This window comes from Megachile rotundata, chromosome 9 (genome assembly GCF_050947335.1).
Source record: "Megachile rotundata isolate GNS110a chromosome 9, iyMegRotu1, whole genome shotgun sequence".
Classification (NCBI taxonomy): Eukaryota; Metazoa; Arthropoda; class Insecta; order Hymenoptera; family Megachilidae; genus Megachile; species Megachile rotundata.
Window position 1 is genome coordinate 14,869,497 of NC_134991.1, and position 25,915 is coordinate 14,895,411.

General features: G+C 42.2%; 1 protein-coding gene across 7 annotated transcripts in view; it reads right to left on the reverse strand.

Annotated features, from left to right (window-relative positions):
- Window positions 1-25,915, reverse strand: part of LOC100875297 (Dpr-interacting protein delta) — a 228,498-nt gene that overhangs the window by 8,285 nt on the left and 194,298 nt on the right. For 6 of the 7 annotated variants that reach the window (XM_012286375.2, XM_076535191.1, XM_076535190.1 and 3 more), the window contains 3 exons: window positions 22,128-22,412; window positions 21,758-21,820; window positions 12,870-13,025 (listed from right to left, as the gene is read on the reverse strand). In XM_012286375.2, coding sequence (XP_012141765.2) covers window positions 12,870-13,025; window positions 21,758-21,820; window positions 22,128-22,412 — 504 coding nt within the window. The remainder of the gene's footprint in view (window positions 1-12,869; window positions 13,026-21,757; window positions 21,821-22,127; window positions 22,413-25,915) is intronic. The other variant, XM_012286378.2, reaches the window with a different exon arrangement.

Genomic DNA, 25,915 nt, shown 5'->3' on the forward strand with positions numbered 1-25,915 from the left:
TCGATACGGAGTTCGGAGTGTTTCTCTCGACAACCTACAAATATTACGTGGATGTTGGACTTCCGGAGAAATTCAGAAATTTTTTCGGGTGTATTCGAATGATTTTGGATATGGACTTATGAAGATGCAGAGGATATAAATAGAATGAGTGGCAGTATAGAGGAAGTACAACATATGCAGATATTATGTATGGTGATATAATGTACACTTATGGACGGTAGTGTATACGACGATAAAATAAATGTAAATATTTAATAGGTAACGTGAAAAGGTTAAGAGTCTACTTTTAACGATAACTGATTATTTACGGCAAGAGCAACAAGGATTGCTCGCAATCTTGCCAATAGCATATTTAAGAAGGTAATCTGCGAGGAAGTTGCGTTTCAACTTGCGAGGAAGAGAGTGTTCATGAATTTGCAAACAATCAATTCTGCGAGCAGCGAATCCTGCACTTGGGGAAAATCTATTTTCTTAAAGCAGAAAGATCGTTGAGAATGCAGGAATTAATTGGTATTTCGATGTATTTTGCCGGTAATGGATGGGCCACGAGTTATTACACGGAATCCTATTAGCAAACGGCAAAAAGGAAAGCGAGATAACGCTAACAAACTTCGCTGATCGCCACGCAATCGGAATTTCAATATTTCGCGGATCGATTATCGGTAACCGGTGATCAGCTTCTGTTCGTCGACCTACAACGCTACGCTACAACGCTCGATTCTGAATTATGGGGAATTTACGCGGGGTCACGCCCAGTCTTCATGAAATATTAACGTTCCAATTTACCGTAAACGCGCCACGGTGCACTTCAGCGACCTTCTAATTTCATACGCTTTGTAATTGCACGCAGATCGTTCTACTTGATCTATAAAGTACACGTTTCCAAATTCCCAACTCAAACTCCTAATTTCCCAAATCTCTGAAATGACAGATTTGCAAATTTTTAGGTTTTCACAATTTCCACGTGAAATCTCCATACTTCCGAATTTGAAAATGCAAATAGCCGAAAGCAGACTTGGAAAGAGAAAAAATTGAAAACTGTCCAAATTCCGGGGCAAGAATATTGCCGAATTGAAGGTAGCTCGATTTCTAGGTCGACACAGGGTTCATTGTTTCGCGAAGCATCCTCGTCGCAAGATTTCAGGAGGATTAGTTTGCATGCGGTTGTTCAGAGCGGAGCCGTTTCAGGAACGAGGCGATGGAAGCGTTCGCGGTGGAAGCTTCTGTCGACGGCTGCCTGTATCCTCGATTTTTCGGCGAAACGTTTGACGATTTTGCCCGCCTCGTACCTCCGCAAACAGCCTCGTTTGCTCGTCGTTACGCCCTCATTGCTGTAACATAATTCCCGTTTGATGCGGAAAGAGGGGCCTTCAACGGGGAGAGCCGCTTAATATCGCTCCGTTGCGTTATACGTTGCACACGCTGCGCAAATATGCACGCGCATTATGGCTGTTTATATGCTGCCGCCAGAAATGAGACCATCGAGAATCCTTCCTTCCTTCCTCTTCAACTCTCTGATTTTGCTTCACTTTTCAACCCGGCTTCCGTTTCGAAATCCCTTCTCTCGTTAATCAACAATGCCATGTTTTTGATTATAAATCGAGAACGGTTTTCTTTGCTTAGCAAGCTTCTTTTATTAACGATTATTAAATTCTCGATGTCGTGTAAAAGTATGAAGCTCTTGGTACGGCTTTGTTAGGGGTTGAAATACTTTTGTGTCGACTATTTCACTTTATTAGCACTTTGACTGCCACGTCATGACGCTTGAATTTCCATACGGATCTCCTGTATTATTCATTTGTGCATTTACCTAATTGGAAATATTCGTATTGAACTATGAATAATAAATATAATATTGTGAACATATTTGATGAACCTTGCTAAAGATAAAAGTAGCTAATTAAATTTTCAACCCCACTGTGTCAACGTATTAAACAGTTGTATATATTATGTAAGCGAATTCTGTCTTTGTTTCTAGATGTGTAAAGATTAATCGCGCTATTTCCGTTCGATCTTCGCGAAATTATTTAAGAGCGAGAAAATTGAATCGAGACAAATTAGTTTTTGTAGAAGAATGAAAAATTCAGTGGAAGTAAACGTATCACGGAGCAGAAAATAAGATTTGTCGCTGCTTAGCGTTATTGGGTTTCTCTCGGGTAAAAACGAACTCGTTTCAAGTATAATTGTTGCGCCAGAGCCCATCTACGATACGACACCTGTTTTCATGCGCGTTGTTTGCGAAACGAATTTCCCTCGCGCGAAAAATGAAGAAGAAGAAGAAGTTTTTTCTCTTCGTTAAGCATAATTGCAGAGAGAGAAAGAACGAGGTTGCAACGCGAAACGCCGCAGAAACAAGAGGAAACGTTTGTGTTACGAGGAAACCGCAGGCCAAATAAAAACGGGGAAAGTTAGCAGGTGTTAGTCCATGCTCCGTTTGTGGATGCAAGAAACGGAAAGGGCAATATCGGTTTCGAGCGAAACTAATCGTTTAAATTTCGTTGCTCGGTTAATTGATTCGAACGACTCGAGGAACGAAATTTTCGGAAGAGAAAGGCGAAATTGATCGAATCCGACAGCATCGATCTGTTCCACTTAATTCTTTGTGACTCGTTCGGAAACGTTTCCGTGGGTAGCGGATGAATCTCGATCGTTATGGATTGTTCTCGACTCGTCGAAAGAGTGGTCGCTTTTTTAAAAAGCTGCTCGATAGGTCTATCGATGGCCGCGCGTGCAACAGGTGTATTCTCTGCTTCTTGTGCGTCATAGCGTGACAGGCAGCGGTAAAAAAATATTTCTGATAATCGCCGGCAATTGGCTTAATCAATTTTAGGGAAGCCTCGTAAAACGCCCCGCTGCAAGCTGAATTAAAAGCGCGGCTAATAGCCGCAATTAAAGTAATCGTTTAAATTAATCTACCGGTATATCGCGCTCTTAACAATTTTACGTTTCTTCGACATTATAAATCATACTGCATATTTACTTATATCATATTAGCGAAACTTTCGGTTGCGATACTTTAATTCTTCCATCATTTTGCAATCGGACAATTGTTTGATTCGCATAGCCCTAAGTAATTTAACAGGTACAATTTTTTCTCGATTTCCGAGGCGAGGATGATTAATGATCGATACCGAGATGGAAACTTAGTATTAACATTTATGCGGGCGAAAGCAGGGCATTGATGGGGGATATATTCGAATCAATATCGAACACAAACAGTGTCAAATCAATATGTATTAGTTTCGACGCGTTGCAGCGAGTAATGGTGATAGAACACGTGGTCATAGAACTTTACCGGTTGTCGAGATACGAAAGAGGAAAAAATGTTGGATTGTTTGATGGAAAACACACAAACAGGGAGATATTTCAATTGAACGCGTCCGGAAAACGCCGTTGAACGATTTAATCTGGCAAACGTATTGAAGTTCGCCGATCACGGATCATTTTCATCCAGATTCGATAGGAAAATACGCGAATGTATTTATGAGCGTGTGTACCGTGGCAAAGGTTCACCTGTTATAACGCGTGTTTGCTCGACAAACCGCTCCAAATCGATGTGCGCGTATTGTGAGCGCGAAAAAATTCTCGCATCTATTTTTTCATTTTGCCAGGTATCGATGCGGATCGATTCTGGGGGACTTCCTCGGCGGCGCTAAATTCATCGAAATCGATTTACTTTTAAAAAAGTGGTAACACTCTCAATTTTAGAAAGGGCGATACTATTTTTGCGTTTCGTTGTCGAAAAACAGACCGTCTTTTACAAATTCGCGTTTAGAAAACGCGTAAAATTCTCGTGACGACCATTTCTACTCTTTCCATTCGTCAAATATTACCACACCACCAAACTCATTCATCGTGAACAAAGAATTACTTTCGTACAATGTGAAAAGAGTCACAATACGCACGTTGCGATATCAATAGCAAACTTGTACCACGAGTTCCGCGTTGATTAACCGGGCGAGGCAACGTTATGAAGAATAACAACTTCGGTTTAGTTTCGAAATCCTCTCTGGGGTAGAACCACGAAGAAGAAGAAGAAGTAAGCGGAATGCGCAACCGTCTACTAGATTAATAAGAAAATACGAAGAGCTAGCAGCAGTTTAGAAGCGTGAATATCCCGTTGGAAGAAGATTCAGGGAGCCGGGAAAAGGTCGTCCGGTCGGAGGTGCTGGCAAGAAGATACAGCTGAAACGTGGCCCGCTTAAGTAACGCGCTTCGCTCGTCTCACCTGTGGCCTTTATCGAGCTTAACTCTGGCCTTATCCTCGAAAGACGATTGCGCGAAAGAAAGAGGAGAAGCCAAGCCGGAAAACAGAGGATCCAGGGAAACAGACTGGTAACGAGGATGCATCTGCCTGCATCGTCGGCGAGCTACCTATTTACTGCTCGTCAGTCTCGGAACACCGAGGCCCTGGAAATTGAGATTAAACTCCTGCTCTGCTCGGGAATGCACACAGACAGAGTGGCCACGCTGTGCTTCTTGTTAAATTTGCTATCTACTCGATCCCTGGAAATTTCACCTAAATTTTGTGGCTAGGATTGCTGTAATTTAATCCTTCGGCTTACAGTTTTTATCCGCTGTGGATTTAATGCTTCTGATCATTTTATTTTTACTTGGGACGTACAGTATCCAAGAGCGATCTAGGACTTAGGAGTCTAGAACTTAGGAATTTATAATTTAGGACGTAAAACGCGTTTAGAACCTGAAATTTGAAACTTGGACCTAAGAAGCTAGAGTGCCCAGTAAAATCTTAATATTTAAGAGCCTAGAATTTCACAAAAGGATCACGGACGAAACTTTCGTGCCATTTATTATTTTATAAGGAAGGTGATAAATGTGTGCGATTTGTTGCGTTCAGTTAAATAATTCATGTGGACGTTCGCGCGATAAATGCATTTGTTTCGTCATTGTTGGGTTCCACCACTTACATGTTTCAACGTTTTCAAGGGTTTTCGATTTTCACGCGAATAGAAGCCGCAAAATTTCCACTCCGGTCGACGGGATCTCGGTAACAATTATAGCCGTGACGTTCATGGCGAGTATTTGCTCAGTGACATACGACCATTTGCGAAATTCTCAAATAAAAACCGCTACAACCTGAATGGAGCCACGGGTCCGCGAAATCTGTTTGCGAACAAAGAGAACCGCATCAACGATCACGATTTTTTTTTCGTTTCTACGCCACAGAAATGCCACTGTTTGTTCGGTGAACGTGAAAGAGCCGATCTCGCTGTACGCGATTTATACGCGAGAAACTGAATATTTTTAATGCTCGCAATAATGGCTCTGTGGTTTTCCACTTGCGTTGTTCGCTATCGATAATCCGCGAAGGGATTAAAGACGCTCGCTGAAACCGTTATTGCAGCCCCGAGAGCTGAAAGTATCTCAGCTTTGGAAATGAACCTTTTAGAAAGGTGAGAGAGCAATTCGCGGAAATTTTCATCAGCATCTCGAAAATTCCCATTTCCAGGTTCGTATCGGTGCCGTCGACAAAAAGCATTAGCGGTTCTGCATACTGGCGCATCTAATCCATGAACGCAGTGTAATCACACGAGCGGTTGATGCTGCTAATGCCCGCCACACCGGGCATCCTCGATTCCTTGAAATTTCGTGGACACTTAGTAGTATGAAGCTTCTAACAAGAAGCGTTTCATCGCGTGTACGTGTCCGCCGACACGGAAATGTAGTCTAATCTCAATTTTCCTCGCGCTCTTATCATTAACATCGGTTGACCCTCGACAAACTTCTGCTCGATCTTCTTGCTTCGCAGCGTAAGGAAATTCCTGAGAGACGGCAAACATTTGGCTCTGGAAACTTATTTCTTGCTGGCAGATTTTAACAGGATTTCTAAAACTTCGAATTAGTAGATTCCCTTAATTTACATATTTTTTGGACTTCAAACTTTCGAGTGCTGAAATTTGCGAGTACCATCCATTTATAAATCTCTCCACTCTGAAGTCCCAAATCTTGAATCTCTAAATCTCCAAATTCAAACTCTTCAAAATACAACCCGTACGAGAAACATGGTTACACGAATGATCGCAACTTGCAAACTGCCCTCAACAAAGAATAAACGAATCTCCAGCAGCTCGTACGAGGGTGGTTGTACGCGGTCTGAAGCGTTCCGTGAGCTTCGTAACGCGTAAGTCTCGTTTTGTTCGTAGTTTTCCTCGTGATTGCATTTCCCCAGCTAGCTAGGACCGTTCGCCTATCTGCGCCAGACATCGTTGCCGCCTTTAAAGAACATCTCGCGAGCTTCTCCACGTTGTACCTACTACTCGAGCCACGTCGTTTCTCCAGAACGTTCTCGCAGCTAGCTCGATAACCGGATAATGCCTCCGACAAACACCGTAGCCACGTGTTTGCCTCGATTTTCATGCGAATATCCTGGATACCTGGAACTCTTCTCTTCGCGATATCCTGCGAGCAAACATACGACCAACTATGCACATGCTGGCGATTTCTTTTCGATTCCTGTCGTTCCTGATAACGTCGAACAACTGCCAAATAACGCGATCCTCGTGTCTGCCGCATTTTCTGGTATTCGTAACGTGTCTGGAATTTTCAGCCTTGTAACGCGATCGTTGCTTCTTGAATCGTTCGGAAGAAATTCGAGAGCCGTAAGTCTAACGAGGCGTTTCGTAATTGCAGCTGTTTTAGATATTTTCTGCTACACGAAACTTTTGTGTAGTAGTTTTCGAATGTTGGGATATTTTTAAGATGTGCAAGAAATCTCAGATAAGAATGGACAGGAACTACATATATGAATAGGAAGGCGCTTTGAGTACTAGCAAGAAAGTTTAGGTCTCGATCCTATGCGCCGTCTAGTGGCGATGAGCGTGGGAGTGAAACCGCCACAATTATATCGGAAAAGAAAATTGAATTTAAAATAAAACAACCGATTAAAACGGGAGTTACAACGCATGGAAATAGAACGCGTGGCGATACTATACGTGACAAAACAATGCGTGGAAATAGGGTGCGTGGCGATACCACATGTGACAGTACAACGCGTGGAAATAACCCGCGTTGGGATATCATACGTGACAGTACAACGCATGGAAGTAGGACACGTGGCGATACCACGCGTGACAGTACAACGCGTGGAAATAACCCGCGTTGGGATACCATACGTGACAGTACAACGCGTGGAAGTAGGACGCATGGCGATACCACGCGTGACATAACAACGCGTGGAAATAGAGCGCGTGGCGATACCACATGTGACAGTACAACGCGTGGAAATAACCCGCGTTGGGATATCATACGTGACAGTACAACGCATGGAAGTAGGACACGTGGCGATACCACGCGTGACAGTACAACGCGTGGAAATAACCCGCGTTGGGATACCATACGTGACAGTACAACGCGTGGAAGTAGGACGCATGGCGATACCACGCGTGACATAACAACGCGTGGAAATAGAGCGCGTGGCGATACCACGCATGACAGTACAACGCGTGGAAATAGAGCGCGTGGCGATACCACGCGTGACAGTACAACGCGTGGAAATAGAGCGCGTGGCGATACCACGCGTGACAGTACAACGCGTGGCGATACCACGCATGACAGTACAACGCGTGGAAATAGAGCGCGTAGCGATACCACGCGTGACAGTACAACGCGTGGAAATAGAGCGCGTGGCGATACCACGCGTGACAGTACAACGCGTGGAAGTAGGACGCGTGGCGATACCACGCGTGATATAACAACGCGTGGAAATAGAGCGCGTGGCGATACCACGCGTGACATAACAACGCGTGGAAATAGAGCGCGTGGCGATACCACGCGTGACAGTACAACACATGGAAGTAGGACGCGTGGCGATACCACGCGTGACATAACAACGCGTGGAAATAGAGCGCGTGACGATACTATACGTGACAGTACAACGCATGGAAATAGGGCGCGTGACGATACCACACGTTATCTTATCCTGTAATATCCGTTTTCTAAAAATGAAGTAGGGAAGGCAGTTAGATTCCAGCAAATTACCAAACTACCCTCGGCACATCTTTTGTCAAGCGATCACCCAGTAACACCCTAAAAGCGCAACCCACCATCAGATGGCTATGGCTCGTTTCCACTACCCTTGGGATAATGCTCGAGAGGGGTGTAGTTAATATTAACGGCACGCTATAGAGACGGCGCGTGTTGTTCCTACGTAATTTCCTACTAAACGTACTAAGGGATGCCCATGCATATTTCAAAACGGTAGCTACGATGCTCCTCTATGTGTCTGTCTATCCGTGTGACAGTGTCTCTGACGCTACGATAGTTTAAAGACACGGTGTTGCTTAAAAACAGATACCACGAAGCGGTCGGTTATTGCTCTCCTTTATTATGACAAAGATGAAGGAAGTTGCGGTGCTGGCGAGATGAAGCCGAGATAAACCGTGGTGTAATAAGCGCTCGGTGAACTCAATTAATCGTTATCGTATCCGGTAATTTATTCCCATGAAATTTTTGTCGATAAATATTTCTGCTATATTTACCGCGATGCTCCATTTTTGTAATTATTAAATTCTGCCCGAATCACCTCCCTTTGAAATGAACGCGAAATTAAATATTAGCCCTGCACAAAGTAGTCATAGCGTAACTCTCGAATATCAACGTCGAACTTCAAGATTTACATTGTACCAAAAAGCGCAAAAGTACTCATTCCGCGTGCAAGTGTATGCCATAAACAGGAGGCAGAAGTTTCCCGTAGAACGCTCGGTATTCCGAGAGGTATAAAAATATACAAATTTCTTCAAACATATTCAAGTTTAATGTTTGCAAACTTCAATATTTGTGACCGCTGTCAGCCATAAAGAAGACAACGGAATTACCCAGGAACAGCGTACTTGCTAGGACTTATTTTACTATTTTATTTAGATTAGATGGTCCTCGACGGCTAGGTAACAACTGTCGACCGAGGGAAACGCATTAAAGCGAGATGAGCCAGGACGTTGGGGGATAGAGGAGCATGCACGAGGGCAAAGGGCATCGATGCACCTTTAATGCGTTCCATTGCATCGACGAATCGAACGATCTCTGCTGGCGTACTAGTCTGCATGTTTCATGGGAACGTATCTTCTCTGCAGATACGTAGAAGAATCAAGAAGGCACAATATCAATTATTCCTAAATTCCGCGATTATTTAAAAAGCGAGGACCCGGCAAATTCAATTTTTATTTATCAGAAAAGAGGACTCTTAATGTCGAGACGATGATAACTGAAAGATTAAACAACTTTAATAATCTGTATTTTGAGTCCGTCTGACCGTAAACGTCAGTTTTCACAGCGACGTTTAATCATCTTTTGATCACCTCGTCGGTTCCTTCAAAGATGGATGTCGAATTTATATCACCGCTTTTAGGAACATTTCCTTTCCAAAGAGGACTTTGCACGTCCTGTTACTCGCGACAGTTTCGCTCGCAGCAGCCAAAGTACGTGCTTACTGACTTTCAACCAAGCTTTCGCAAATGCCATCGATTCCTCGTGCACCGATGCCACGAACCCGAAGTAAAATTTTCCCGATACTTTTTCACGAACTACGTAGTCTAAACTTGGAACAATTGGTCACGTTCGATAGCACCTTGCAAACAGTTTTCTAACTTGCAGTAGAATGGGAATTTTGAGGTCAGACAACCGTTTAATCGAATCCCCGTACGTTCTCGTTTCTTGTTACATGGATCTAACCAATTCTACGTCACAGCTGTTCATAAAGTTAATTGCAAATTATCGTAATGTCACTGGAGTTATTTTTTAGATAATTTCTGTCGCAGTGAGCGACAGTTTATCGATCTAGACGGAACATCTTCTATTCAGCCATGTTCGCGGTCGATGGCGTCGCCAAGATGAAATGGCGGCGCTGAAAAGTTGGTTAATTGACAGATTTCCGACAGGTTCGTTGATTCTTTGCCGAAGCAACGGCGAAATATCAAGCTGCTAACGGCGTTTAATGAATGAAAATGAATGGGAAACAACCGGTACGATGTTTCACCGGTGACACGGATCGCCGCGTGATAACACCCTCGAGAATACTTTATGGATGATGCTGCTAGCATCAGTCCATTTGTAACGTGACAACGAAACGGCAAATACGTCGATCCTTTTCCAATATGTCGAACTCGAAATTATGCTTTTCGAGTAAGATTCTTTACCCGCGAATAGACTTTGGAATGCTGTTCGTAGAATTAATAAATTTCACTTAACGACCCGTCGTAATCCGATTTCTGGTTCATCGATACTTCGACAAACTTTCAATTAAATCGTCGTGAATCGAACGTATCAGCTCGTTACGAGCATCAAGATAAATACGGTGCCCTACACTGCTCATTAACGTCCGAACGTCTTATTAAGGGTTTTATTCGATCGGTCCACGGTTCCGGTTCGAATTTAATGGCACCTTCACGAAATAGCTTCACGGATCGTTTCAGTAAAGCTCGTTATCTCGTTAACGATCCGAATAGCCATTCATCTATTCCGCGCTTCATCAAAATGACCAGATCGCACGCTACTGCCGGTCGCTATAAAGTAAATTGTCTGGTTATTACACCTTTTGAACCGCGCGTTACAAACGATTGGTGATCAAACACTCCGAATCGAGCAACGCGGGGATCAAATGTAATTTTCATTAATAAACGTTTGTAAATATCTTTGCGCTTGAAAATTGATTTAAATTGTCACACTTTTGTGCGTCTAATAACGAGATAAATATTTGTTCGCAATCACGAGGAAATGTAAGGAAATAGCGGTGGAAATTATATCGCGATGTTCAACATTCTGCATGTGTATTTACAATGTCGTTTCTGTCTCGTTTTGTCAGCGGCAAAAAACGAGGGGAAAATCTTGAGCCGCTGGTTCCGAATTAGCGCGCGCTCGCGCAATTACACTCGCTACCATTTTCAGGGTCATAAAGAAGCCGAGGTGAGATCTTGTTTGCGTAAATGAGAAAAGAGGCGAAGGAGAAGTGTAACACCGTGGATTTCGCATAGCTTGCGGCTCTCTTTTCTCTTCCCTTTTCCGTACCTAAATTCTTCTCTACGCAAGCGTTTCTGTAAACACGCGGCGCATTATGCACGGCTGGAAACCGCAAGAAAAGGGGGGATTCTTTTAAATTTCAGACTCGACGATGAATTTGTGTCGAGGCATTTTGCAACGAGACTGTTCCTTTCGCGCGAAAGAAAGGACCTTGGGACAATTAGAAATGCCGTGAAACGGAAGAGAGGAGATTATGAGAAGTTTAAACGTCGAGGTTTTATGCGTTGACCGTGAAATTTGACATTTCACGGTTTGTTTTTCAATTTTTTCGCGAGTACCAACGTATGAAAGTGAACAATTGTTTTATTTAAACGGGGAGAACGAACACTTAACCCCTTACCGCGTAACGTGTTATATGTGTCACAACTGAAGTTTCATTTATTTCTTGCTACGATGTACATTAAATGTTTCAGTTATTTAGGATTGTAATAATGCTACGAATTTGTATTCTTCTCGTAAATGGTACCGCTTTCGGTTGTATAAAAAATCATGCAGTGAAAGGATAAATCTGTACATTGTCTTAAAAATTAGTAAATTTCTTATACCGTTGGAATTTATATTTACAAAAACGTATCCATGACGTAAATACAGCACGTTTGAAAAAAGAGTGCATTTACATAAATTCCGATGTGCACCTTTACATTTCTGAAACAATCTACACGTGCTGAAAGAAAAAATTCTATGTACTAAATCTACTGATCGAAGCCTTACAAGTGAGCAACAAAAATCTAATAAGCCAAAAACGTACGAAGCATAATTCCCTGACAAATGCTACGAAAATCTCGTTAGTATCCTCGTTTATCGAGAATATTCAAGCCGTCGAACGATAAACATTATTCACGCCCTCGTGAAGCGTCCAATAACGATTTCAAGGAAAGTTCGAGCTTTTCTACAGCGGATAAAGTTACGAGATACGTATTCTCTTTTACCTGGCCAGAGTCGAGCTCATCGCTCGTAACTGTGCTGAAAACTTTCCTTCCTTAAACTCGATCGTGAACAGGTAAAATGAGATAACAAAAAAAACACGCGTGTTTCAACTTTAGGAACGCTCAGAAGCTCGACGAAACCAGCATGGAACGCTTCAGGGACGTTTCGTGTGACTCACCCTTCCTAGTTAGTTTCTAGGTTACCTATCATTCCCCAATCTGTTTTATAGCGAATTTACAACGCTTTACCGAGTGGTGCGAGCGCAGTGCATGGTGCAGAATAGTGCATGATAACAGCGGTGGTTTTTTAAGGAAAAACAGGGTTGTGCTTACTGACACTTTCACATTTCCGTGAGCTTTTGCACGTTGATAGATTACGATCGTTGCGATTGAGTGATTAGATTAGATTTAGTGATTAGATAGACAAGCTGATGGTGCAAGGTGCATTAATGATAGAAGTATAGAAAACTTGGAAGTCTAGGAAACGTATCGTGTAGAAACTTTATAATTTTCTTAACGAGTCCTGTGATTTGAATCAGCCTTCTTGTACCTCATATATTTTCTTAATTCCTTCTGCTCAGATACATTTTCAATTCGGTTACGTGAGATTTGCTAATCACACTGCTTTCTTCGAGGGAACAGAAGAGAGGGACCTTCGAGGGATGTACCTCGAATATACTTGAATTGAATTTTAGATTTCCCATGAAAGCCTATCGTTCAAAGACTTGACTACCTAACTCCTTAGCATAAATTGCGTAGATCCGGGTGAGAAACGATCTATCAACGTGCAAAAGTCGGACGGTCATCGGGAGCGGTCCTGTATCGAACAAAATCACAGTGAAAAACACAGAGACACGATCAACGAAAGAAAGAGCGGGAGAGGGAGGGCCAGATGAGATATGCAAGCCTCACCTGTGCTCTGGCCACCACGTAGCTTCTGTTCTGGCCTCTCGACCCTCTCCTCGCTCGGGGGAGGTGGCCTCTCTGTCCTTTTCGCATAGTACGGGTTGTACGACGAGGGCCACACGGTGGTCGGCCTTTTTGCTGGTGACGGCGTGCTCGGTCGTCCTGAAAATAGATTAGGACCGTTCTCATCTAACCCCAGGCACTCTCTCTCCGTTTCCCTCTTCTTCTTCTCATTCTTTTCCTCTTTAGAAACATTGCGTTTTCGTTTATATCGTACACAGGCTGTGCCCTAACATGGCCACGTAATTTCAGCGGTGGATTCGGTACACGTAAATAATTTACCCTATCCGATATTGTTTCTGTAATCCGCTTTTGTGTTGTATCGAGTAAACATTTTTGAAACGCGTATACCGTGTCCACGACTGATTTTATGTGCACACTCGTGACTTTCGTTTTAAGTCCACTGGTCGATGGCTGGCCCTCGTGCACTATTCCGCACCATACCGGGCCTCGTATGACACTTCCGTTTGAATTCCGTGGCTATCGCTGTTGCCAGAATGCCGCGATTTCTCTGTTTCTTAATTGAATTTCGCGCAGCTGCGCGCTCGTTACGTAACCATGGAAGCTTAATTCGATGCTGCAGTAAACTAAGGAAGCGTTCGAGTTTCTATCCGTTTAGAAGAGTAAGCACGTTCGTCTGGTGTACTAATGTCCCGAAACGGTTGTACCTATTATTTTAATTAAACGTTCGTCCCCGAGACTATGGTAACAGCGGAATTTTATGACACGCGAAATATAAGCAAAAGGTCATGAAATCGTGAAGGAAGCTCGACCGCGTCATTTATTACCGCGAAACGTTGCGCGTGAAATATGATCGGCGCGAATGTATTAAACGAGAAATATCCAGCGGTGGACCATCGAGAGAGGCGCGATGATTCGCGAAAGGAAACGGTGGTCAAGCACCCGCGATCGTTTTGTCGCGTATAACGCGTTCAGACAGAACTGTTTCGAACTGTGGACGCATTGAAAACAGCCACGCTCGGCCACGCTAGCGGTTTGATGAATTCCGGCAGTTTCTTTGAAAAGCAGCCAAGTTCAACTTGTTGCGTTGAATGCTGGCGGACGTTCCATTGAACCGTGGCTTCGCAAACGACAGAGAAAAACAGGAAGAGAAGGAACGAAAGAGTAGCACAAAGAGCATCGACGAGAAAAACAAGGTTGTTGAATGTAAAGAACCGTTTCGATCGTTCCGATTTGTAAGAGACCACCGATCTCGAAACCGTTTCACGCTTCGTGGAACGTTCTCTCACTTTCTTATTCTTTATAACTGCAAGGACTCGCAGAATCACCGAGCAGTCTCTGTTGAAAGTTAGAACTTTGTTGAAAAACGAGTTAACTAGTTTCTTAATACCAGCGATATTTGCAAGGAATAAAAGTCAAACACTCTATTAACATACGCTCATCGTTTCCATAGATTTGTAGAGAGCAAGGTAAATACTTTGGAGATTCCAGAAGTACCGTTTCCGTGGAGTGCTTTCCAGGGTACCGTGGCCGCTCGTTTCGAGTGGTGGAACAGAAAGGTGGAAAAATATCGGCCAAACGCGAATAAATGGACCACGGGATCGAAAGTATTATTATGTCAGTGGTCGGGTTGCGAATGAATGTGAAGTTCCACGAGTTGAACGTGGGCCAGGGATCCTCGAATCGAGGATTTGAAGTTCGACCACGCGAAATACGCCCCTCGAGGAGCGCTTGAAAACTTGAATTTCTTTAAGGACGCTAGAGCACACCGCGGGCCTCGAACTTCGTCCGGAATTCAGCCGTTTCGATACTCCACGGCTCTTTTTTATCCGGACGAATCGAGGTCCACTTAATTCCGACGAACTCGTCCCGGAGTTCCTTCAACTTCGCTAACCACCCCGGAAAACCGTTCCCTCTCCATTCCAGAACATTACAGGTCTGTTACTCCATTTAGCTTTTATCTATCGAATTTTCGATGTGCTATTATACTCGACGGTAAAATCATTTCTTTAATGGGCTGCCTGACTATCGAGGAAATGTAATTCTGAATAGCGTTGATTTCAAGGGTAACGCGATCTTAAGAATTCCTGTTTATTCAAGACTGGACGTTAATTTAACCCTTAAATGCATATAGTTGTATAAATGCAACATACCAGTTTTAATCTTATAAATTATATACAAAATGTAGGAACCCTGCAATGAGTAGTGTTGCAGATATGCCACGTACCAATCAAATACACAATAGCGTCATCTGTTCGTTTTAATTTGAATCAACCGCTTTCAAGGTATTTTGTTAGTTGATAACTTTTGGTAAAATTAGAAAATCTTGCATTTAAGGGTTAAGAAAAATTTTCATTGACATCGTTTCAGATAGAAAATCTGTTACCAGAATTTGGAAAAGATCACAGTTCTCAGACTTCGGTCGAACGTCTATAATAGTTATTATCAGCAGCTTAACCCGAGGCGGTCTTAGCACAGAGGCAGATTGAAACTTTGCTTAGAATGGTAATTTTCGAGCATCAACCGTGGGTGCAATTCGAATTCATGTTCGACACGGGACCCGTATACCATTATATGTATCGTTACGCTTTATACACAGTCCCGCCTTGGCAAGACGGTTCACCACTTATTTCTACCCCCATAATCGCGTAGAATATTCGAGCTTGTCCCGCGTGTGCTGTATAATTGCATGAACTTGTCAAGCATCCCCTTGTAACCAAGAATCTAATCTTTAATCGTTCGAAACTCGAGAACGATGTTTCAAATTCTGCGTATAACGTTATCGCGACACACAAGGTACCTTCGTCTTCTTGAAGATGTTACATATTTAATTCATTTATCGATCACGCTAAGAACGAAGAGAATCTTAAAATATTCGGTCTTAAATATTTATAGAAGATAATCTGTTGAGCTAATCGGTTTAAGAAACTTGTGAATGAAAATTGGAAATTCGATTCCCTTCGTTCCCATGCTGTATGATATTCTATTTTCCTCGTACGATGTCCCTGGAAGCTCGTTCCCCACCGGAACTTCTTTCTCTTTCTTTCATTTCTGCCTAGTAAACAAGCGACCATTTAAACAGCGTAGCGAACTACGGGGACAATGACAGCAGCGGGGGTGCTAAAAAGTTTTCGAATAAAAGTTTAAATACGCCCAGGCAAAAGTTTCTTTCGCGGCGTTTGCACCAGCCCTCTATCAGCCTTTTCTACTCGTAACAATATGGCTGGCACTGAGCAACCATCTTCGCCGGGCTAAGAACACGAACCATATCCACGCGCTTGTGTACAAAAGCCTCCCCCTCTTCCCCATCTGTATGGGGTGTTTCCTTTTCACGGGAGTCGAGCAATCGCGAACAACCTCGTATTTCATCCGGTTCCAACGCCGCCACTTTTGTGACCCGCTTGTTTCGTCCTCGTGAACTTTTCGACTATTCTCTTGAAAATTTAAAGCTGCTTTCTTATGAACGTTTCTACCGCGAAAAGAGCAATCTATTTTCTAAAGGAGCGCTATGCATCCTTAATGCTTTCTTACATTTAATGCAAATCTTTCATTACTTTCGCTAAATTAAATCGCAGCGTAATCAACACTTTTACATAAATTTTTTAAAACTTTCACCTTATTTTCTACAAATTTAATTATGCGCCCTCGTATCTTCTGGGTTATGCAGCGAAGAAAGGGACGATTTCTTATTCAAAATAAATTCAGATCGTAGAACGAAAGGTTTTTATCGGAAATGTAATTTTCGAGAAAATGAAACGATAACGTTAGCTGATATTTGAATATTATGTCGGATTTCAACGTTACATTTCAGTGACATAAATAGGTACAGTGATTGATATATTAATCCATTAACTGACGGTTCGAATGTTGTTGTAACGTGATTGATTAAATTAAGAGAAAACATTTTCGATTTACAGGAAAAAGTAGTGTGCCATTCTGTAAAATGTGTGACTTCCCTGAAAATTGGAGCACGAATAAAGCGTCTAAAAATTATAACTATACATAAATGTCTTCGTAAAAGCATAAAACTACCCCCTGCCGTAAACGCTCGAAGAGTCTTTTAAAATATTGGAATCGCCGTATTTTATCGGTCATCCGATTGTACATTCTCTTATATCCACCTCTGACCTTTTACAGGGATGTTTAAACGGCAAAGCTCGAGTTAAATGGGAAACAGATGGGCCAACGTTTCTATTCTTGCGAACAGCGGGCAGGAACCTTTTATACCGTTTGTGTACTTATTAAACGGTCTCGCGGCTGAATTAAGACATCGTCGGTTGAACCGCGAAATTAATTTCGTTTCGTGGGTCGAAAGATTACGTTGAAATCTTGCGGGACCCAGGGCCGTGAGCGAAGTCGCAAACGGCCAGATATCCTTCGAAAGTAATTTAATTCGAAGCGTTCGAAGTGAAAGGTAATTCGAAGAGTTGGAGATTCTATGCGCGTGCTGGCTTTATCGTATCAATTGAGACCTGTCCCGGTGGTTAATGTCGAAAGTTATTTCCGTCTGTTCGTTCGATGATGCTCAATTGACTTGAAACCTGTCTGCGGAGAGATTCTCGCAAAAAAGGACGATGTCAGGAAGCGCCATTTGCAATATTGAATTAGTTACCGCGAACGATCCCGATACCTTTCATTTAAACAAACATTTTCTGATAGACTGGCTCGATATATTTTTTTGATCTTACGAATAATTCAGAGAAATAGATTGGTGGAATATTTATAATAAATAAAAAGTTTCATACTCCGTCTATTTTGTAAATTAGAGATAGGTAAAAAGGGGAGTGCCAGGATTAACGAATGTCAAGAGATATTCCGAAGATTCGCACAGTATAATTCCTCTATAAAATATGTTAGGTAATATTTTGCCTCCCAGTGCAAGAGATCGATCGGTTGAACAGCGAGTAAAATCGATAGTTCCATAAGCGATGTTTCTAAAACGGGGAAGGGCAATGGTCGTAGGATAGAAGGATACGTCGTAGCCTGGGGGCTAATGCCAGAAATAATTCCAGACTCCTTGCTCGGCGATAATTAATTACGGCCGCCTAGGATCGATGGGTGTCCCGAGAGGCAACTAGTGTGTCGAGGCATTATTAAATATCGTATATTCTCGTGGGGCTAATCCCGACCGTTCGTCGAGAGAACGAGCCACGCGTCGGAGAGAGAAAGATGCTCGAACACCATGGAACGAGAGAATTTCAAGCGATCGTAAAGTTCGCTTTTTGAAAGGAAGATTTACAGAGGTGTTTAACGAGTTATAAGCTGGTATAAATAATGGGGTTAGCGAGTTGGCGATTTCCGTGCCGGTTCGACTTTATGGGAAGAGGGAAATTTGTAATAAGAATTTATCAGTTTACACCATTGAACCTGGATTTACCTTCCGCCATTTTGCGCTTTGTAATATAAACGCTGTTTAATTTCGAACTCCGATCAAGTTATAATCCGACGGGATCGTTAGTTGTATGTATAATCGGAGAGCATTAGCCATTGAAGCGTACAAAAGGTGTAATTATCGGTTTTAGAAATCGTTCTAACAAAATAGGATTTTCTTGATTAATTTCATCAAAATTAATCTGGTAAAAATTTTTTTATGAAAAGGAATTAATAACGTTTCATTAGTGAATATACGCGAACAATTAAATCGAAATAAAATATATTATAATCGAGTATGGAGACAGGAAAGTATTATACAATAGAATGAAATAATTAAATTGAAAATTTTTTTCCTTTCTATGGATTCGTATTCATGGTTGAAAAAATGTTATTGCAATTTTTCCTTTCATACCCTTCAATCCCACGAGCACACACATTAGCAGGCTAATGAAATCTACGAATACGCTATTCTAAAGTTCTGTTAAACGAAAATTTTATCCTTATTACACACCTTTTGAATTTACTAAGGAATTTCGTGGATGTCAGTGTGTTCAGCTACTGAAAAGTCTATACTAAATACACTCTAAACTAGACACAGGAAATACTGAACACCTTATCGATTCGTGACACGAAACATCAAGTGCAAAACAATTATTACCAATTATAATTTTGACTGTTGATATTCTTGAAGGAAACTTAATCGATAAGGTGTTAACATTTAACTCAAACGTCAAGCTAACAATTATATATTACAACTCTACACATATAGTGGGGATTCGTTGAAAGCGTTCCAAAGATTCTCTAACAAACGAATTCGCGATTCCTTTGAGTCAACACCGCGGTTTCGTTAGATATCCGACAACAATGCTAGCTTGTGAATTCTCGCTTCTGCTCACGAGGCGTTAATTGAATTTTAAATGCGTTTAGTTGGGTCACCGGTTGAGCAGTCGATGTTCTGATAAGGTTAAAATGTTCCCTGTGAGTCAAGGTCTTCGCGATTAAAATAGAGAGGCGTATAGAGATCAGATAAAGAAATTTGAACGTATTGTGCATGTATTACGTAAGAGAAAAGGTGTATCGCGAGAAGTGCTTGTGTCACGAGTTAATCGATCGATGTATCAAACTCGGAGGCTTCAGTTTGAATCTTATCTATCCAGATAAGACGGAAGCAGGTCCCATTGGAAACTGTTCGGTGCCGCTTAACGTCCTGTTCGTGAGTTATTGCACGCCACGGTCGGGTCATTAATAATTCGCTAATATTAAGATTGATTTTCGAGCCGCCAAGGCGACGAACATGAGCCACCGGCCTGATTTCGCGAAAGTTTCTCACGTACTGCGCAGTCAATCATTTGCGCCGTATATTAGGATAAAATCGGCTAATTCGAAACACGCTGGAAACTTCAACTTCAGAAATTCTACAGTTACGTTTCGGTTTCAACGCTTTGATGAACGCGAAAGAGGACCATTACCCGACTGCGTATTAGTCTGCTTCGTTTATCGGAAGTTAATTCCACGTTTTTATTATAAAATGATCAGTTATGACGTTACAACCAACAATGATCGATTCGAGAATCCGACACAATCTGATGATATAAAAGCGACATAAAGCCTCGATGCATCAATTTGAAGTTTAAAGTTCGACGAAAACGACTATACGTTTCATCAATGTTCCCAAAACAAAATAACCGACTCTTTTCAACAAACAATAGCTCGATCAATTTACAGCTTGATATTGTCCACTAACGAAATCCCATTTTTACTGTCAATGGATTTTTCCACTCGTGCCAACAATAATTTATTTTTTAAAACGTGCTTTGGAAGACCGCAAACTGATCGAATTTCGAGACCAGCCATTTTGTATCAACAGTAGATGAAAACTTTATGCAGGACCTTTCCGAAAATCAACCCCTAGGATCTAAATAACTTTTCCCGCAACATCGTCGCATAATCGGGAACACAGGGAACCTTCGATCGAACCTCGAATCAATTAATCTCGATTTAAAATTGCATCCCGCCGAACAATCGAATCCCTGAACGTTCAAGAATTCCAGCGTATTCTGTAAAAAGTGATCGAGGCAACGAACGCGTCCCAAGTGAAAATCCAGGTACGCCTACGGCAACCGTCGGGACGTTAACAATCATCCGGTTTCCCGTGGCTGGGTTAAGGTTGCGAAGTAAAATTGCCAAGCTTAATGGTGGTAATACAGTCGTAGCCGTGCCTTGTACGGCGTTAATAATGCAGTGTATTGAGATTGGTTTCGCTGCGAGAACGGCCGGGCCAGTACCACAGGGACCTGACCTAGGCATCCGCCCAAGTTATTCGCTTTAATAATACACCCGACGGTGTGCACACACCACTGGCCCACCTAATGCAAAGATTACGTCCGAGGGCTTGAAACTGCTCTGCACACCAGCGAAACATCGCGTAATGACTCGTTCAGGGACAGCCACCTTTCGTGATGAAGTTTCTTTCGTATGCTTCAATCATCACATGTGCGTTATTTCCCTCACTCAATCCAATGGTATTTCATATGTTTACAGTTTACTTCAAGGGACTATTTAAATGATTAAGTAGCAATGAGATTATGTGAAGCTATCTAATTTGTAGAGAAAACAGGTCAGGATCGACAATGCGGTTCTATATAAAAATAAAATCCCATTCTAAAAATATCGCTACCAGTTTTGTACATCGTTTTATAACAAGAGGTGTTCGAAATGGGTGAAGTATTAATTGAAAGCTTATTTTCGAGTCAGATGTGTACCCATATTGTATCCATAGGGGATCAAACTGGAGATCCCATCTTCTCGGTTACGTAACAAGTATCATTCTCCGTGAGAGTTAAGGTTCTCCATTGTGCGCGAAAAGAGTCCCGGAAAGATCGAGCTCGCGAATCGAATAGAGATTTACGCAAAACGGATGTCGTTAGCGGGCGAAGATACTCGTACGAGAGGGGGGTAAAACGTGCCTTTTCGATGCAGCGATACAACGCTTCTTACCGTGTTCCGACCAAGCGTGAAGCAATCGATACGAACGCGAAACGAGAGTCTAAATTGTTTGGACTACTAAAGCGTGCTCCTGATTCCACGCGGAATTCATTCATCGTGATTTATCGAGTGCCATCGCGAAACTTTCCTTTGAAATCGCTCGCAAGGAGTACGAGGGTCTAATTCGATAACATTTCGTCAAATTGCGTTATTGCAAATGTTCAAAGGTTTCATTTCGTTAATTGTTCGATTATATCAAATTTAAAGGTTCTCGAGACACAGTATTTGAAACGTTTAATTTGCTGAACTACTATAGAGAAATTTTGTAGAAGAAATAGTAGACGAAGTGTTATAATTGTAACGTTTCCTCGCGAATAGGGCAACTTTAGTAGTCCGATCACGGTTCGAAAATAAAATGCGGATAATGAGTCTGACGAAGAGGGAAGCGTCGGAGAGGACCTACGTGATATCGATTCCAGGAGCTCCAAGTGCAATATATTCAATGAGGCTCTCACCTTCTTTGTTGGCGCTGCTCTTGATCTCCGTGGCCTTCGGCGCCGCGGACGGCTTTGGAATTTCTGAAATAAAAATTATTCAACTTTAAGAGTCGATTCCCTTTGAGCCGATTCTTCAGGCGCGGGGATGAATTTTAACTCGAATCATCCTATGGGGAACGAATTACACGCTGGGAGACGAGGGAACTTCATAAATGGGATACTTTAAGACTTCTGTGAGAAGCTCCAGCTTTGAAAAGCGATGATTACGAAAGTATTCTATTGTTTGCCCAAATAATTTTTGCACAAGCATCAAATTCAGCTATTAGTCTCAAGAACTTGAGTTAGGTTTACAGATAAAATAGTTGCTTCGAATCGTTTTGAATATTACCATACACCCTAATGGAGCCTTCCGTCTCGCCCAGCGAGTTCTTGCTGATACAACGATAATTGCCAAAGTCCTCTTTCTGTATATTTCTTATGGTGAGCTTCATGTACGATCTGTAGCTGTTCTCCGTGATCTCCGTCGTGTACTTCTCGTTCGACAGTATCATAACGTCATCGAGGAACCAGTAGCTCATCGCTCGAGGATAAGCCTCCGTATGACAGTCGATCGTTACGTTGGTGCCGGCTGGCGCACCGACTAGCTGATTCGGTACGAAGATCAATGGCGAGACTGTAACATTAATAGAACCCGATTATCACTTACAAGATACATCAAATGACCGTAGAATAACCGCCACACTTGTTACATTCGAACTGTAGTCATTTAAACCTAGGTGATCTATCGGTACAAGAATTTATGCAAAATAAAATATGTAATATTTTTAATTTCACGTATATAATATTTCTAAATATTCTGTTATCAATGTTATGTGAGAATAATAACAGCAGACGTAAACAATTGAAATCCATTAACCTGAAAAGTGGATTTAAAGCTCCATCAACGGACTAGAAACTAATACGACAAGAAGGGCAAGGAACTTCCAGCGCTGGAATGAAATGAGAAGTTTCGCCAACTACAATAACGTGGCATCGTTTAACATAATCGCGCCATCTTTTCGTTTCCATCCTGTTTCCCAAGAGCAAATAGAGTTGCTTCGGTACAATTTTCCGACTCGTGAGCCGTGCACCAGCTTCGTAGCTCGACCCCTCCTCGACTACGAAACAAGGTTTCAGGTGAAAAAGTTTCCACCTCCAAGTTTCTGTTCGAGCATTGAAAGGACACCGGAGCTTCCTTGTCCGGGTTCCCGTTTTTCCGGAATTGATCAAATGTAAGTACATCTTCTCGGAAAATGATGGCACGACGTTCGTCGCTTAACTCGACCGGAATAAACATGGAAACTTCGGCAAACTTCGTTAGGGTCACTCGAAGCGCGGATTAGGAAGGAAATCGTGGAGTCAAAGTCGGATTGGATGATCTCCGGAATCGCTGCTACTGGATCCCCATTTTTTCCTCGAAATTCTGTTTAATCGAACGCGAACTCGCGAGTTGTTCGATGCAGTTTCGTTCGGCTTGATTAGAATCGTTACGAAACTAGTTTACAAATTAATTTCGGGGTGAGTTGGGTAATTTTGACCAACTTTTGTCGTCGATCCAATTTCTAAACGTGACTACGGTTACTGTACAAGACGCCACACTTGCGAGAAACTATACCGAAACTATATCATGGAACGTGTTTCGAAAATCTATGGAAAATAGGGACTGCTAAGGGACGCTCTTCAATCCCTTTTATTTGGTAGGACCACAGCTCAAGACAATACAGCGATATCTGTTTATACGGGGTTACCTGTGACCCTCCATAGAAAATGTATTGATTCGAGATAATACGATCATTCAGAGTTCAAAGTGAAAAAGGTTGAAATAGATATCTTCACTTCACGTTTGCACGAAATTTGATCTTATACGAAATAGAGAATTATACTGCAATTGCAATTCCAATCGCAAAGTGCACGTATTCGCTTAGATTCAACGAACTTAACGGGAATTAAAACAGAGATTTTCGAGACTCGAATGATCGAACAACGGATCGTGTTTAACGAGCACTCGCAGGTTGCAGCAATTAATGGCTGGAAAAGGTAGGCCTACGGGTAGGCGAGAACAAAACTGGCAGCAAACGAACGAGGTTAACCGTAGACGAATAACGTCGAGCACGCGGGGCTGCAACTATCTCTCGAGGCCAGCCATCGGCGGTATGCACCAGGCTTGCCACAAATCCACAAATTGCCAGCGCTGACCCTAATTAACGCATACTTCTCTCGATTTCCCACCATCGACTCCATCTACGTTCCCCATCCGTCCACCATCCTTCAACCCCCCGGTTCTTAAACACCTTTTTTCTTACAATCCCTATACAACTATCAATTCAAACTTTCATCAACAACTCGTTATTTCGAACGTTGTCATTTGTGACTCCAAACAATTTATGAACACTTTATCGATAATATATTTGTTCGCGTTGATACGTTGTTGGCAACAAAGGGTCCGACAGTGCGATACTGTGTCAACGTCTCGAATATTATTAATATAAAATATATGCGAACGATACCCTTTTATAGAAGGTAATGCAAATGAGATTGAAAAATGCATAGCTCGCATATATTTTGTACGAAGCGAGCTTTTATACTTCCAGAATTTCCTGTATCAATAACAATTTAACCTTTTCGACGTTATGGATATACATGTTCGATAAAATGATGACGACGCGAACTTTAAATGCACATACGACACGTCGTTTAAATATTGATGCGATTCAAGATTGATCGATCGCGACATGTAAATTCTGTCGTTGAGTTAATGGAGAATTGATTAAACGTTTCTGTGCGTTTGATTAAAGAAACACTCGATTACAGAATTGCGTATTGATATTACCAAACTCGATGGATTCTATTCTGCTTTTTGTTGTGCCGCGGTATGCTTTGATAATTCGTTAAAATGGAAACACGCATGTTTTGCTTTAGTGATATAAGTAAGTGGCGGCCGCCGCGTCAAAAGCTGGCCACCGAAAACAGCGGAAAGAAACACAAAACGTTGCTCGGTCAAAACTCAATTTCCATCGATCAAAGCGTAAGCTCGAAAGCAAACAAGAGAAGAAAATACCGTGCTTCGTATCTCCGTTCCCAAATCGCAGAAAATCATCTGGCGGCCCAATGATACGTGAAAGCCGATACTCGGGGTTCAAGTTTCAGGCCACAAAAGTCCGACGAGAAAAGTTTCGAAATGAACCGGCCGTTTTCCCGGGGCGTGTATTGTTTAAATTTCATTTCACGAATTGCAAGGTCGGTTCGCGAGTCCGTGTACGAATCTCCGAGAAGGAAGGAAGGAAGAAAGGAAGGAAGGAAGGAAGGAAGGAAGGAATGGGTGGCGGGCAGATGTGCCGTTAGAGAAAACCCAAGGGAAATAGCAGCCAAGCTCGCGTCCCGTCGCTCATGGTCATTTTTCCCTTTTATGCGTTCCATTCGTTCGTGTCAGGTTGGCGCGATGCTGTGTACACGCAAGAGGAAAGCGAGATGCCATGGGACAGGTCGACTCTGTCCTTTGAATATTTAGAAGGGCGCGGACATATTTTATTTACTGCCGTGAGAAAACACTGTCTTTCGTGTCTCTCGCGTTCAACCCCACCTCCGCAACCTTTTGTTACCTGCCTGACCCCTGTTTCGGCTCTTTGAATAATTTTTATCTTTTTCTGTAGACGTCTCTTGATAACCATCATGTATTACTGTATTCGCGATGCCTTCCGAACAAGATTTCACGCGTCGTATTTGCAGTATCTTTGAATGTTCAATTTTTAAAGAAATTCCAATGAACTTCTCGGCTTGACTAGATGTTAGTTGCTCTAACCAGCTTGTTGTAGACAGTTGCCTCTTGTACTGGGTATTGTACTTAGGGCCTAATTACGAACTTCGTTTTATTTAAAAACTCTACATTGTCTTCGAAAAAACTTCTAAACGAAGAAATCAATCCTGTGACTTTATCTCCCTAAATCTCAAAGTTTAGATTAAATACCATGTAGTGCAGTTAAATCTTAGGCCTCTAGACCCTATACTCTTCAATATTCCCGACCCTAAATAAAAGTATCACGTTCTTTCACTCGCGCCCTTCAGATTATGCTATCCTCTTATACGAAACTCCTTATCTTAAATTACGGGGGTGTTGAAAATTACTCCCCGTTTCGTACA